The sequence below is a fragment of the Diabrotica virgifera genome, chromosome 7 (assembly GCF_917563875.1).
Source record: "Diabrotica virgifera virgifera chromosome 7, PGI_DIABVI_V3a".
Taxonomy (NCBI): domain Eukaryota; kingdom Metazoa; phylum Arthropoda; class Insecta; order Coleoptera; family Chrysomelidae; genus Diabrotica; species Diabrotica virgifera.
In genome coordinates this window covers 181,873,898-181,889,430 of record NC_065449.1, presented here as the reverse complement: position 1 = coordinate 181,889,430, position 15,533 = coordinate 181,873,898, and the positions used below count along the sequence as shown (strand labels likewise).

The 15,533-nt window shown below is 33.3% G+C and overlaps 2 protein-coding genes across 6 annotated transcripts in view; one reads left to right on the top strand and one right to left on the bottom strand.

Moving 5' to 3' along the window:
• LOC114327765 (phosphatase and actin regulator 3) overlaps positions 1 to 15,533 on the bottom strand; it is a 1,198,052-nt gene that overhangs the window by 958,583 nt on the left and 223,936 nt on the right. For all 5 annotated transcript variants that reach the window (XM_050655618.1, XM_050655619.1, XM_050655622.1 and 2 more), the window contains one exon: positions 14,762 to 14,794. In XM_050655618.1, coding sequence (XP_050511575.1) covers positions 14,762 to 14,794 — 33 coding nt within the window. The remainder of the gene's footprint in view (positions 1 to 14,761; positions 14,795 to 15,533) is intronic.
• LOC126887803 (uncharacterized) overlaps positions 1 to 15,533 on the top strand; it is a 410,065-nt gene that overhangs the window by 190,561 nt on the left and 203,971 nt on the right. The window lies entirely within an intron of this gene.

Below are 15,533 nucleotides of genomic sequence, written 5' to 3'. Positions count from 1 at the left end.
TCTCCGTTTTAAGGACATTGTATAATTGTGTAAGTAAAGAGAGATTATATTTTACGCATAAACCTTAATAAAATTCGATAAGTACAGGACCTTGTTGACTTTTGACTTTTTTGACGACGCCGTAAAGATATTTCGCCCAGGGTTGCGGACGGCTGCTTTAAATGATGATGCACGGGTAAAGCTGGTAGGTAGAGGGGATAATTAAAAATTCGCGAGCGCCAGTAGTGACAAGTCTGTAAACGTTTACTGGAAACTTGACATAAATGTCAAAGTGATTAATTTAAAACATTGAAATTAAAAACATTAATAGGAAATAATATTAGGTGGTCAAAGCTATATTGTATATTTTTACCTTAAATATACTTACGTTTTAAATACTGAATTTAAGATTTTTTAATATTTCGTAATATGTAATTATAAATTATTCTTAGCGCCATCTACACGATAATTGTGAAAGTATCCAAGTAAAAAATTAATATTTCATTAATAGAACGTTAAAATGATTAGCAAAATCTTTAAAAAATCGATTACAATTTAATTACTTTTTTGCTAATCCGCTAGGAGTGACACCAGCGAAGCTCAGAGCGTATAGGTACAAATTATAAGTACATACATATATTAAGCTTTAAGACTCTAATTTCTCTATTTTTTGGCAGCCATCTGAAACTTTGATAATCTTTATTTGTCAAACCCAAATAGGCATTTTGATATAATTTACCATTTTGTTCACCTATAAATAACACATGCGAGTAAAATCTTGTTGCATATCATCAAAAACAGGTTAGACACTTACCTACATTATCAAATATCACAGGAACAAGCAAAGTTTGTAAAGGGAAAAGGTAAACGGTATTAAGCTTTGATGACTGCTAGAAGGCATTCGATTATGTAAGCTGGATAAGCCTTTGTTCCATTTTAATAGAGATCGGTGCACCTGATGACACTAAACTTATTAAAAATCTGTACCAGTCCAATATGGCAACCGTTGACTACATCCGAAATTCTCAACCTAATTCAAAGAACAGAGAAGACTTGACTTATTCAATATTTACGGTGGTATAAAATGATAAATAGGTCCAAAAAACAACAACAATAAATATGAACAAGGAATGCTAGATCTTCTGCGAAGAGTTTAGTTGGATACCATTAAAGTTGGTCTTAAAATTAATAAAAACAACATGAAAGTAATGCTGATAAGACAGATCCAACACTATTCAGCTGAGTAACCACTTGCGGGAATACCAGGTAGCAAACAGAAAGAATTTGTGTTTCAACGATAGCCTAAAACATGGCTTGAATCCGTCTTCATACCACTACATAAAAAGAAGAACGCCAAATTATGCCAGGACTTCCGCCTTATAAATCTATTAAAAAACATTCTGAAGCTTTTCTTGCGAATCATACAGAACAGAATATATAAAAGATGTGACGAGGTCACCGGTCAAGAACAATTTGGCTTCAGAAAAGGTATGGGGACACGAGAAGCAATATTCTGTCTTCAAACTCTGGCACAAAGATGCAAAGATCAGCAAGCAGACCTTTTTGTCTGTTTTATAGATTTTGAGAAAGCGTTCGATAGGGTGAAGCACAAGACCTTAATAGAGAGATTGAACAACATCGGAGTCGACAAAAGAGATTCTAAAATTATAGAGGCTATTTATTGGAATCAGACAGCAATCATAAAGACCAATGGTAACACGTCAAGGCCAATTGAAATTCAACGAGGTGTTAGACAGGGTTGTGTGCTATCACCCGTACTGTTTAACGTCTACTCTGAGGTAATATTTGCGAGCGCTTTATCGCGCTCTTTAGAAGGAATCAGGATAAACGGCCAAAGAGTAAATAACATCCGCTATGCAGATGACACGGTATTAATGACTGATTCGGACCATAGTCTGCAAAATATCAAGGAACAAAAATTTACCTCTTCCAATATATGTGAAACACCAATAGCTTGAATACGTAAGCCAATACAAATATCTTGGTTGCTGGTTCAATAATGAACTTGATTATAAGCTAGAAGTAAGGGCGAGAATAGAGATAGCCCGACAGGGTTTATCAAAATGAAAAGCTTATTTTGTAACAGTAGCATTAGTATCAGCCTTAGATGTCGCTTTCTGCATTGCTATGTGTGGTCAATACTTTTGTATGGAACGGAGGCCTGGACACTCAACACAACACTGATGAACAAGTTAGAAGCCTTTGAACTCTGGCTTTATAGAAGAATCTTGAAAATACCTTGGACAACCCACACCACCAACAAAGATGTTCTGAGGAGAATAGGTACAGATATGGAACTACTAAAAATCATTAAGTCAGAAAAGTTAGCTACCTGGGACACATAATGAGAAACGAAAAGTACCGCCTCGCGCAACTGATCATCCACGGTAAGATTGAAGGAAAACGGGGTCCCGGTAGGCGCCAGATTTCATGGCTTAGACTGGACCGGCCTTGATTCAACATCTTTGTTTAGAGCCGCATTGGACAGAGACAGATTTGCCAGTGTAGTCGCTAACCTCCACTAAAGGAGAAAGCACTACAAGAAGAAGAACGATAGCCTCGCCAGCAGGTACCGAACGGGCATCTAACGGACACCGTCCCACTGAGCTTCCACCACCATAGAGGAGTGTTAGGAGATGCGGTCGCAGGGTTGCAAGGTCAGTTTTTACTTTTTCAGTAGTTTTGATTTTAAAAATCAGTAGAAATCAGTATTCTTTTTAGGCCATGTAAATACAGTACCTAAAACCTGTGTTATCGGTCACCTGTCAAAATCGGCCACCTGTACTAATGGCCAGTTTCAAAATTCTCCAAAACAATTATATGAAGATTTCCTTATTTAAATAATCCAATAATACCAGGTCATAATTATGACCTGGTATTTACTTACGGCCATCTTTATAATACGGACGCGGCCAAATAATCTCGTATTTTTAAAGCCCATTTCATAGAAATTTACCTGTTAATAACGGCCAATATATGTTGAAAGATTTATAAAGTAGTTTTTCAGTAGGTCAGTAATTGGAGTTAAAATCAGTAGGTCTACTGAAAAATCAGTAGACCTGGTAACCCTGTGCCGTCGCCCGAAATGGTATAAAACAGCGATCGAGGTAACAGAAAATCGAAAATCAGTTCCACCTAGCGAATTGAGCTAATACGGAACTCACTGGCCACCGGCCGGTAGCCACCCGGTTTCCAACGAATTTAGTTGGAAACAACCGGAGTCTTGCAGCGTACTGAGCTGAGCTAATAAACTCCCTCCCTGGTTAATCTAGCGTAGTGAGCTGGTGGAAACCAATTGGGCCGAGGCACAGTGAATCGAAGCCAGCCGCAGAGCAATTCTGAATTGAAGAATTGCTTCGTTTGGTAGACAAAAATACAACTTTGTTTTTCTTTTATTGAAGATAAGCGCCCAGAGGGCTTTCTTCGAAGCGGAAGGAAGACCAGAATATTAGTTTTTATTTTGTTATTTTTGATTTTATTTTATACTGGATAATAAAAATATATTTTTTTTATTAAACCTATATTTTACAGAGTCTGTTGTCCGAAAGAACTACCCATTACAGTGTAAAGGATTTTTTAAAACCTTAATACAGTTTAATACTTTCTGATTATTTGAGAACAGTTCATTTGTTGATATACATTCAAATTCAACTGAAACTCAAGAGAAAAAATAAAAGTAAAGATTTTAATTAATTTTTTTAAACGCCTTCCGACATGTAAGTCGAAAAGTCAAATAAAGTAGTTTTTATATTGTTCTTCTTGCTTATACGCCATTTCCGGTTTGAAGTTTGGCTATCATCATTGTTATTTGGATATAAGATACAGCTGCACGAAACAGTTGATTGGAGTTGCAGTCAAACCACACATGCAGGGTGGGCAAAAGAAAAGAGTCCACCTCGATATTTTGCAGTAGTTACTAGATTTTAAGGAAATGCCGAAACAGGTCGATTTTTGTTCGAAGGGGGACACCTTTTTACGACACATACATCTGTCATTTGTCAACCCCCTCCCTTCCACGTCCCCAACACCTTATTTTTGAATAGGGAATAGGGGTCGTGTGGTAGCTCATTTGAAAGAGTAGTCAATTCTCTATTCAGTAATATAAACATTATCATAATTATTTATACAGGGTGTCCAAATTTTTTTATAAATTAAATTAATTGACAAAAAAAGAAGAATGTATGTTATTTAATTTATTTAAAATATGTTTTACTGTTGTCAGAAAACAGAAATAAATCTTTAATTCACAAATAAACATTTCTTTTCGCTTAAATTCAATTTTCAATCTTCCAAGAGGCAGTTGGATCTTTGGAGCTGAGTTTATTTGTGAAATAAACATTTATTTCTGTTTTGTGACAACAGTAAAATATATTTTAAATAAAATAAATTACATAATTCTTCTTGTTTTTGTCAATTAATTTAATAATTATAATAATGTTTATATTACTGAATAGAGAATTGAATACTCTTTCAAATGAGCTACCACACGACCCCTATTCCCTATTTAAAAATAAGGTGTTGGGGACGTAGAAGGGAGGGGGTTGACAAATGACAGATGTATGTATCATAAAAACGTGTCCCCCTTAGAACAAAAATCGACCTGTTTCGGCATTTCCTAAAAATCTAATAACTACTGCCAAATATCGAGGTGGACTCTTTTCTTTGGCCCACCCTGTATAAATATTGTACGCATCACCTTTTATTAATGCAGAAGCACATATAATTAATCAGAATTTGAAATTCCATAGGGCAAAAAATCCACCTTCACATCTTTACATGCTATTATGACACCTCTGCCAAGCCAACTTTAAATTTTTTAAGCGAAGACATAACAACAACATAGCGATTATGCACTCTCTTCAACAAAATTCTTAATTAATTTTTTTGAAAACGATTCCTGGAGTGGAAATCGAAATATCAAACTTTATTTAGTCAAAAATGCAATTTTAATTACAATCAATGGTGGCTCAATCCCATATAAACATACCATAGTGTTTATAAGGGGGTAGGCGTAAAATTTCGGCTCCCATTCTTTTTAAATGCATTCATGTTTTTCGAATCCTGAGAAAACTCGTGAAAATTTAAATGTAGAATGAAAGATTACGTTATTATCGGGGGCCCAAAGTCCCTGAAAACTTCTATCTATAATATTTATCTTAATAAGTTACAGGGGTGAAGAAAAAAAAGTAAATTTAATGTGATTTTTAATTTCAAATATCTCATTCAAACGAAATTTTTTGTTTATTCTAAGGGGCTTTGGGCCCTCGGTAATAATGTAATCTTTCATTCAACGTTTAAATTTTTCAAAAATATTTATGTTTTCTAAGGATTTGAAAAAAAATGAATGCATTTAACAAGCATCGGAGCCGAAATTTTGAGCCTATGCCCTTAACGTAGATAATAAATACAAACACAATTTTGTTTTTCCTAGTATAATGAGTAAACCTACTACGGCCGTAATAGAAAATCTGAATGATGTAAATTAATTTGGGAGGATTTTTTGCTGTCAGTTATTTAAATAAAAATTATTCAAAATCAAAAAATGTTATAAATTAGAACTTGTAGTGCTAAATAAGGAAAGAAGATTCTTGACTTAAACAATACTTTACATGCTATATACAAAAAGATAAAAAGACACTAAAACTACTTACCAAGTACTTAATAAAACAAATAGAGAAAGTCCTATGCAATATAGGCAACCAACTTAAGTATAAAATAAACAATAAATTTCGATCTCATCTTACAACCTACCTAAAAATAGTACTGTGTCAAGTGAATTAGAAAACTAAACTGTGCCATGTGTACTATTATTATTTTTAAAGATCCATTCATAAGCCACTATCGCTTCTTCATTCTATTAAACGGTAAAATAATTTTCACTTTAATGTATAAATAATGGAAGACCAGATGATCCGATCATTACGGAAGGCTGATGGATTATTAGGCCTGATTGAAAGGTACACTCTTTAATTCTGTCAGTTGTGTCGCTCAGAAGATTGTTCAGGTTTGTAAATAATTTTTCAAAAAAAGTTTCAGGTGGAAGACGAAGACCAGAGCTTTAATAGAAAATCAAACAAATCTAAAGAATAAGTTTTACTTTTAATAAAAAAATATGAAAAAAATATTTTTAAGAAACGCTTTTCTTTAGTTACGAGTGACTAAAATTAAACATATTATAAAAAAATCAACTAAAAAGCAAAAAATAAAAAAAATTGAAAAAATCTAACACATTCGTCAAAGAAAAGCGTGGCGCGTCTTCATCGAATAAACGGTTTTCGCACCACGCTTTTCTTTAACAAATGTGTTATTTTCAATTTTTTTTATTTTTTTGCTTTTTAGTTGATTTTTTTATAATATGTTTAATTGTAGTCACTCATAGCTTAAGAAAAGCGTTTCTTAAAAATATTTTTTTCATATTTTTTTATTTTTTACTTTTTAGTCTTACACTTTTCAAACATTAAAATATATCGTCATGTTTATTAAAATATGTATAAAACATAATATATTGTACAAACATGAAAAGTAGTCGGAATCGGCAAAAAATTTGAAACTTTATTGTTTATTTATGAAGCATAACGTAAACAATTAACGTAAAAAGTGAAATTATGTATAGTTCATATAATTAGCTATAATCTGTAAAAGTTTCAAGATTGTTCATTTTAAAAAACAATAGAATTTAAGCATTTTCCGTTAAAATCGTGTTTTTATTTTAACAATTAATAAACAAAAAATTTTTTATTGACTATTCGTGTATTGTTCCCGCGAATGCATATGTCTGCAAATTTTTGGTCATTTGCATTGAAGAAAAGGCAGTCAAATTAACGTCCAAAGATTTGACCCAAACGATTGAACTAAAGAAAAGCGTTTAATTAATTAATACGACAAAACGAATTCTAATGTTAATTGTAGCACAAAACGTCTGTACCGGTGGTTTTTCTAAGACTACGATAAAAACACAAATTTTTTGAATTCGAGTTTTGGTTGAAGTTTTATTTCGTATCGTATTGAAATTTGACACGAATAAACGCCGATTTATATATAAACAAATATATGAGCGTTCAAAATTTGAAACTTTATTGTTTATTTATGAAGCATAACGTAAACAATTAACGTAAAAAGTGAAATTATGTATAGTTCATATAATTAGCTATAATCCGTAAAAGTTTCAAGTTTCTACATTGTAAAAAACGAGAGAATTTAAGCATTTTCCATTATAATCGTTTTTTTTTATTTAAACAATTAATAAACATAATTTTTTTTATTGACCATTCGTGTATTGTTCCCGCGAATGCATATGTCTGCAAATTTTCATTCATTTGCATTGAAGAAAAGTCAGTCAAATTAACGTCTAAAGATTTGATGCAAACTATTGAAGTAAAGAAAAGCGTTTAATAAAATTAATTTTTTTTTATTTAAACAATATAAATACACCTAATCTACAAGATTAATCAGTATTTTTTCTTTAACCTAATTTTCCTAAAAATGTTTGTAAATTAGATGTCACCTGGTCCATCCTAGCTTTTTTTTTACATGAAATGCCCACTTCTTTGTTGTGGCTACACAGCACAGCACTGACTCTGCTTTTCACTAATTGCTCACGTCTTTGTTGTGGCTACAATTAAAAATAATATCAAAAATAACACTATTGGGACCAATCGTCTGGTAACACCTCCATGGTTTCTAAAATTTGCAAACCAACGAATTGTCGGAGCAAAGAAAGCCGAGGGAGATCTAAATAGTTGCATCTCACTTCCCGCCTGTCCAGCTGGTAAAATTCCAGCGAAGATTAGTCCCCCATACTCAGAATAGGAGTAAAACTAATATATATATATATAATCGGTTCATAACGTTCTACGACGTCTTCCGATTCCCAATCGCCATTGCTCTCGATCGTAGCACATGTCTTCGTTCAAGCCTCTTTCTCTGATTTCCCTATGGATTCCTTCTATCCAGCTTTTCCTAGGTCTTCCTCTTTTCCGCCGTTCTTTTGGTGCCCATCGTAGCACTTGCTTGGGTAATCTGTCTTCTTCCATACGTTGTACGTGGCCAAACCATCTTAGTTGCTTTGTTTTTATATCGTCCATTATTGTATGCTTTACATCCATTATCTCCAATATTCTTGTATTTCTGATTTTTTGTATTCTTGATATACCAGCAGATCTTCTCCAGAAGTCCATTTCAGTTGTTCTGAGCATATTTTCGGATTTTTCTTTAAGTGGCCAAACTTCGCTGCTGTATGTTATAATGCTCTTAACAATGCTGTTATAGATGTTACGTTTATTTTCTTTGGAGATACTTTGGTCCCATAGGATTTTGTTCAATAATGCGATAGCTTTCCTTCCTTGTGTGCACCTTTCTTGGATATTCTTGTCCAACGTTCCATCTTGTGTAATTTTAAGACCCAAGTATTTATATTCCTGACAGTGATTAATAGTTATTTCATTTTCCAACGCTAGATCCTGCTGTATACCTCCAAGGCACATATATTCCGTTTTCTTGGTATTCACTTCTAAACCCCAGTTCCGGTACTCTTCTATGATTTTTCGGGTCATATATTCAATATCGTGATAATCCTGGGCCATAAGAATCTGATCATCCGCAAAACATAGAGTGTATAGCATGTTATCATCATTTAGCGGTATGCCCATATTCTTACATTTCCTTTTCCAGGATTTCAAAACTTGCTCTAAATATATTTTAAATAGTGTCGGCGATAGACAGCAGCCCTGTTTAAGACCCTTATTCACTTCAAATCCTGATGAGATTTCCTTGCCTAGCTTAACTTTTGCTATATTATGTTGGTATAGATTTTTTACAGCTTTAATGAGGTTCAGACTGATGTTAGTTTTTTCGAGGGCTTCCCAAAGTTTACTTTGTGGTACAGTATCGTATGCTTTTTTTAAGTCTATGTACACTAAATGCAGTTCTTGATTGTAGGCTATTTGTTTGTCTATTAACTGTGTTACACAATATAGGTGGTCAGTGGTGGATCTGCCAGCGCGGAAACCGGCTAGCTCTTCGGCCTCTAAATCCTTGTATTCTTCTTCTATTTTATTTTTGATAATTTTTCCGTAAACTCTGCTGATGGTGCTTGTGACAGATATTCCTCGGTAATTATCGCATATATTTTTACTGCCTTTCTTGTGTATTGTAGAAATTACAGACAATTGCCATTCTTTTGGTATGACTTCGCCATTCATACATCTATTAAACAGATCTCTTAGGTATTCATACAAGGTGTTGCTACCGTATTTGAGCAGTTCTGGTGCTATGTCGCCAGGCCCTGACGCTTTTCTATTTTTTAGGGATTTGCATGCATTTCGTACTTCTTCCAGTCTTAACCGAATCGGTGAGCCACTGACAATTACATTGAAACTTTCGTGATCTTCGTTTTTAATAAAATCTTCTCTATTTTCTACTAGTAACTGCTTGAAATAGCCATCCCACTTTTCCAGAGTAATCGGTGTTATTATATCCCTTTTGGTATCTGTTCTCAACGTTTTAAGGAATTTCCAGCTCTCTGTGTTTCTTGTCCCCCCTATATAAAACTTTACAATAGTATAACAATTACAATTTACAATTGTATAGTTACAATAGTAACTATACAATACCCCTATTAGTTAAAACTAATATAAATAAATAATTATTTCGTTGTAAAACGAAAACAAGAGCCGTCTTATTTTTGGTTAGTTCTTTGCTCCGTCAATTCGTTGGTTTGCAAATTTTAGAAACCACGAATGTGCTACCAGAAGATTGGTCCCAATAGTTTTATTTTTGATATTATTTTTAATTTTATTAAAACTAAAACTTACACTTGTTTTTAGCAGATGTCGCTACGACACCCACACCATCCAAATAGGGTACTTGGACATTTATTTATTTATTTATTGTATTTGTCTTCCTAATAAAGAAACAACACATACCAAATATCAACCCTCAAATCGCAATATTTAATTTACAATGAACATTTAAAGTTGCGATCGCCAGCTATCCAACACGAAAAGCGCGGCACGCTATGTGACGTCACTCTGCTCGTTCCAGGATAAGAGAACAACGAATTGGCAACACTGGAAGATTGTTTGTATTTAAAATTGACAGTTCGTTGATTTAAAAACATTGCGTTTTGAAGGTTAGATTTTGTTCGTGAATAATAAATTTCTTTTTATCTGTGCTTTAATAATGTAGGGATTCTTTAAAGACAATCGTAATAAAAGTCCGTTTGATGTTTAACAGTTTTAATTAATAAAATAGATAACTAAATTATTGATACTATTAAATTGACAACTGGCGAATTAGGTATAATAGAGAAATATACGAGCAATATAGCGAACCAACTCTAGCACAACACACTAAACTGCAGAGATTACGGTAGGCAGGGCACGTGGTCCGCATGCATGAGAATATAATCCGCAGAAAATTGCTGAATGCAAGAATGCAGGGAAGAAGACCTGTTGGAAGACCTAAAAAGAGATGGGAAGACGAAGTCGATGAGGATGCCAGGAACTTTCTGGGAACGCGTTCATGGAAAAGAACAGCGGTAAATCGAAATGATTGGAGAAGCTTATTGAAGGAGGCCAAGGCTCGATTTGGGCTGTAGTGCCATTGGATGGATGGATGGATTAAATTGACGAAATGTAAAAGTGTTTGTGTAATTGCGACTAAAACTTTACGAATTCTCACAAAAGAAACTGTCTTTGAAATATTCGCGTTTATCTACTTGATATATGACCGGCTTGTCAATATTACGTCCTTATGATTATCCCAAATACAACCTCTTAAGTTCGAATCTCAGAATCGACTGCCTATACCACTCCCACGCTAAAACAAATTTTCTTAAATACATCTAATCTCATTTTTCCGTTTTCCCATGAGAACCAAACTATTAAAATTAGTTCAAAATTGCGAATGTTATCCTTACTTAATTAGGCCTTAAAGAATCAACGTTAGCAGTATTTCGGACCGGCTACCGTAGTAATCCCAATTCGTTCCACCCATCTGTGCCAACGTAGGTCCATATGTGTGAGACTCTTATCCCGTTCTCGTACTAATAATTAAGAAAAATGATATACAGGGGAATTTAAAATATAAGGTAAACTATTTACAATTCTACAACAATATGGAAAATAATAATGGAAGCAACATAAAAACAATATTACAAATATTGTATCGTTCCCATATGTTTACCACTTATAAAACGCACTGAATACTATTTATTCGTGTCCCTCAAAAGGCATGCAAAAGAAATGGGAAAGATATTTCACAGACTACAGCCCACGTATGTGAGGATCATTTTAATGTGAGTATAAAAATCAGACTCTATGTTCATCTACATAATAATATCATAAGTACTTATTTTATGTTCACTTCTTTGCTACACAATGCAATAATAATATAATGCAATACCGTTTGAGCGTTGCAATACTTATTGCTTTCGCCCGTTTATAGAGACGACCAACAAACTGTCTGATGTCACAACTGATTCCGCCCGTTGAAAGAATAATTTAAATTCTGTAGTTTTTAATTGCTTATATGTATTTATTTCATAATAACAAAAAATGAGTTTTTTTGTAAACTTTTTTAACAGCATTAACATCTTTTAACAGCATTAACTAACGTTTATCAGTAATATTTCTAGAATATAATTTTTATGCAAGTTGTGAATTGTTTAGTTGTGAATCGAGACTGGCCGCCCGAAGTTTGGTTGTTCAGAGAGAATCAAATATGCGCTCTCTGAGGAAATCCTAACAAGAATGGAAATCGGTCCGAGTGCTTTTGGCGCTCTCTGAACTAAAAAAAAATTAGAAAGCTCTTGTTTTCGTTTTACAACGCTATAATTATTCATTTAGATAAATTCTACTTTATATTGCAAGAAGTAAATCTACATTTTCATCACAAAATAATGAGAAGAGAGCTGTGCAAAAAAGACTGAAAGTTGGAGCTAATAGTTAGGTTCGCAAGGTGCTACGTTTTGTCGGGTTTGTTTTATGTAATGGAAGCTTGGATCTTGAATGCGACATCAATCAATGAAAAAAATGGTAAGTTGTGAGTGTATAGAAGAATTCTGAAAATATCATGACAGAATACTTCACATGAAAATGAAATGGAAATTTTAAATACGAGTACAATCAAAACAATAAAATTGGAATATCTCGGACATATTACACGTGGAGAGAGATAGTGCTTGCAACAATTGATTATGCAGGAAAAGATAAGGAAAAAGAAGCATGGTGAAATATAAAATGTTATTGCTGCGCAACCTGAGAGAATTACTTGGTAAATTAACTTTTTGGAGCAGCTATACTATGATGATTGCCGACCTCCGTCGTGGATATTTGACTTGAAGAAGAAGAAGATGGTGCTTTACATTAAAAAAAATATCAAAACTGTTTATTTTATTTTAGATATTAACATTATGGACTTTTTTTATTACAGAACAATTTAATAATAATGCTTTTGACATTTATTTGTCAAAATACCAATCATTAATAGATTAAACAAATTTTGTTTTTGTTGCTTACTAAAATATTCTTCTAATAATAATTAGTATGGTATAACTAGACCCAAACCCAGACATCCAAAGTGAAACTTATCCTCCAACACCAAATTATTCTATATGGTCCACATAATGTTCAGAAAAAAGTCACACCATTTTGAGCGTCGGGTTTGGGGGGGATAGGAGGGAGAAATCGGTAAATTCGTAGTTTTTTTACGTTTTTCGTCAATATTTCTAAAACTATGCGGTTTAGCATGAACAACCTTCTACAAAAATGTTTTACATTAAATTTGAAATAAAAAAAGGTCCTATGCATAATCCTTCTAAAATGAACGGTTCAAAAGTTACGGAGGTAGTATAGTATAATTGGTTAAAAAAAAGGACTAACCCAGACATCCAAAGTAAAAGTTTTCTTTCAACACCAAATTGTTCAATATGGTCCACATATTGTTCAGTAAAAAGTTACACCATTTTGAGCGTCCGGTTTGGGGGGGGGGGGGGAGATGGGGAAAAAGTCGGTAAATTAGTAGTTTTTTTACGTTTTTCGTCAATATTTCTAAAACTATGCTTTAGCGTAAACTATGTTCTATACCAAATGTTCTACGTGGAATTTCAAACAAAAAAAGGTTTGTTATAACATATAACCTATACATAATTGTTATAAAATCAACGGTTCCAAAGTTACGGAGGGTAAAAAGTGGAGGTTTTTGATACTTTTTATATTCTTTGGCAATTTATAAAAATTTTCTTTAACAGGATTGTGCTTTATAAATAAAATTTGCTATTTCAGTGGCCAATGATACGTTAGTGATAAGCCCTTGAAGAAACGTCAACCTCACCACCCAAAATCAGCATCAATTGCCCAGATAATATAAAAAGTATCGAAAACCTCCACTTTTCACCCTCCGTAACTCTGGAACCGTTGATTTTGTAACAATTATGTATAGGACCTTTTTTGTTTTAAATTTTATATAGAACATTTTTGTATAGACCATTGTTGACGCTAAAGCATAGTTTTAGAAATATTGACGAAATACGTAAAAGAACTACTAATTTACCGACTTCTCCCCCCTCCCCCCCCAAACCCGACGCTCAAAATGGTGTGACTTTTTTCTGAACATTATATGGTCCATATAGAACAATTTGTTGTTGGAGGAAAACTTTTACTTTAGATGTCTGGGTTAGGCCTTTTTGGACCAATTATACTATACTACCTCCGTAACTTTGGAACCGTTCATTTTAGAAGGATTATGCATAGGAACTTTTTTATTGAAAATTTAATGTAGAACATTTTTGTATAGAAGGTTGTTCATGCTAAACCGCATAGTTTTATAAATATTGAGGAAAAACTTAAAAAACTACGAAAAAACGAATTTACCGATTTCTCCCCCCTCTCCCCCCCAAAACCGACTCTCAAAATGGTGTGACTTTTTTCTGAACATTATGTGGACCATATAGAACAATTTGGTGTTGGAGGATAATTTTCACTTTGGATGTCTGGGTTATGCTATTATTTGGATCAATTATATCATATTATAATTTAATTTTTTCTAACTCATTTACATTGACAATGCTGACATATTTATATTATACATTTTAAAAACTAGATGACCTTAAAAGGATATTGCCAATATTTGGGAGTTGCGTTCATGGGACGATTTTATTGGAAGATAGTTCATTCGCCTACATGAAATCAACTTTAACTTAATAATATCTAGATGACAGTAAAATTCTCCTGTTAATGATCCCATAGTAAATCATGAGAAAAAACCAGGAAAGAACCTCATGTCATGGTCACAATGCTGTTAACCTGTAGTCATATAGGATTTTATACCACAGTATAGCTGTGACAAAGATGTTATTTCATGAAGTCTCAATCTATAACTAAATACATATTTGCAATTTCAAACGATGGGTCAGCTGCCTAGGGGCTAATTTACAGATTCAGATAGAGTGTTTCACTTATTTCAAAGAATTTGTCAATCGTTCAAAAAATCATCATTCTTGTGTTAAAAGAGTATTAAACACTATTATATACTTACATTTCAGCAAAAATGTGTTCTTCTGATTTGACTTGTAAACTGGCCTAATAATATTTTATTAATTTATTAAATGGATACAAAGCCGATCGAACAACTGCTCAATTCGGTAAATTAACCCATTATCTCCAAATGGATAACAAGTTGTTGAATTAACAATATACAAGTGAAAACAAAACACCTGTTTTGAAAATTTGTTGAACAAAAAAAAGATTTGACCTGATCTTACCGTCTGCCGTTGATGATTCATCAGTACACGTACCTGCAAATAAAAAACATATATTAATAATAATTAAAAGAATTGATAAACAATTAAAATAGAATTTCGGTAAAAATGGATTAGTCATTTTTGTATTTAATGTACTATATTTTAGATGAAACAGCTAAAATGTACGCAAAACACTCATGTATCTAACACTGGGTTAGAAGTAGCAATAATAGTTTATAAAATATTGGAAGGTAAATATTGATCAAACTTCCAATAGAAACTAGTAAAGCAAATGTTAAAGAAGTAAATAAAATAAATAAGTAAAACTTAAAGTTCAAAAATGGAGAGATTAGGGATCATAAAACTAAAGTGGGTGATCGACGTACGAGCCACAATACCGCGGTTTTAATAACGACGGTTTTACTCGCGGCTCGTTGATGCTGATCGACTAGCGAGCCTGATCGTTAAGAAATTCAAGCTCCTTATAATACCATAATTCTGGCAGATACAAATCTTCAATTCCGGAGACTGTTCTCATGCTTGCCGTAACCCTATTACCAAGGGCGGATCCAGGACTGATTTTCGGGAGGGGCCATGAACTTTTTTTGGGGAGAAGTACCGGGGGGTCTTGGGGTAATTTTTGAAAAAAAGGGTTACAATGGTGAGTTTTAAGGCACTTTTCACACACTTTTGAGTGCCCTAAAGACATTCAATTATTAAAGTCAGTACCGATTCCTACACATTTCTTCGGATCCAAGTGCAGTTCTTTCAACAAGTTTAATACTATTTTTTT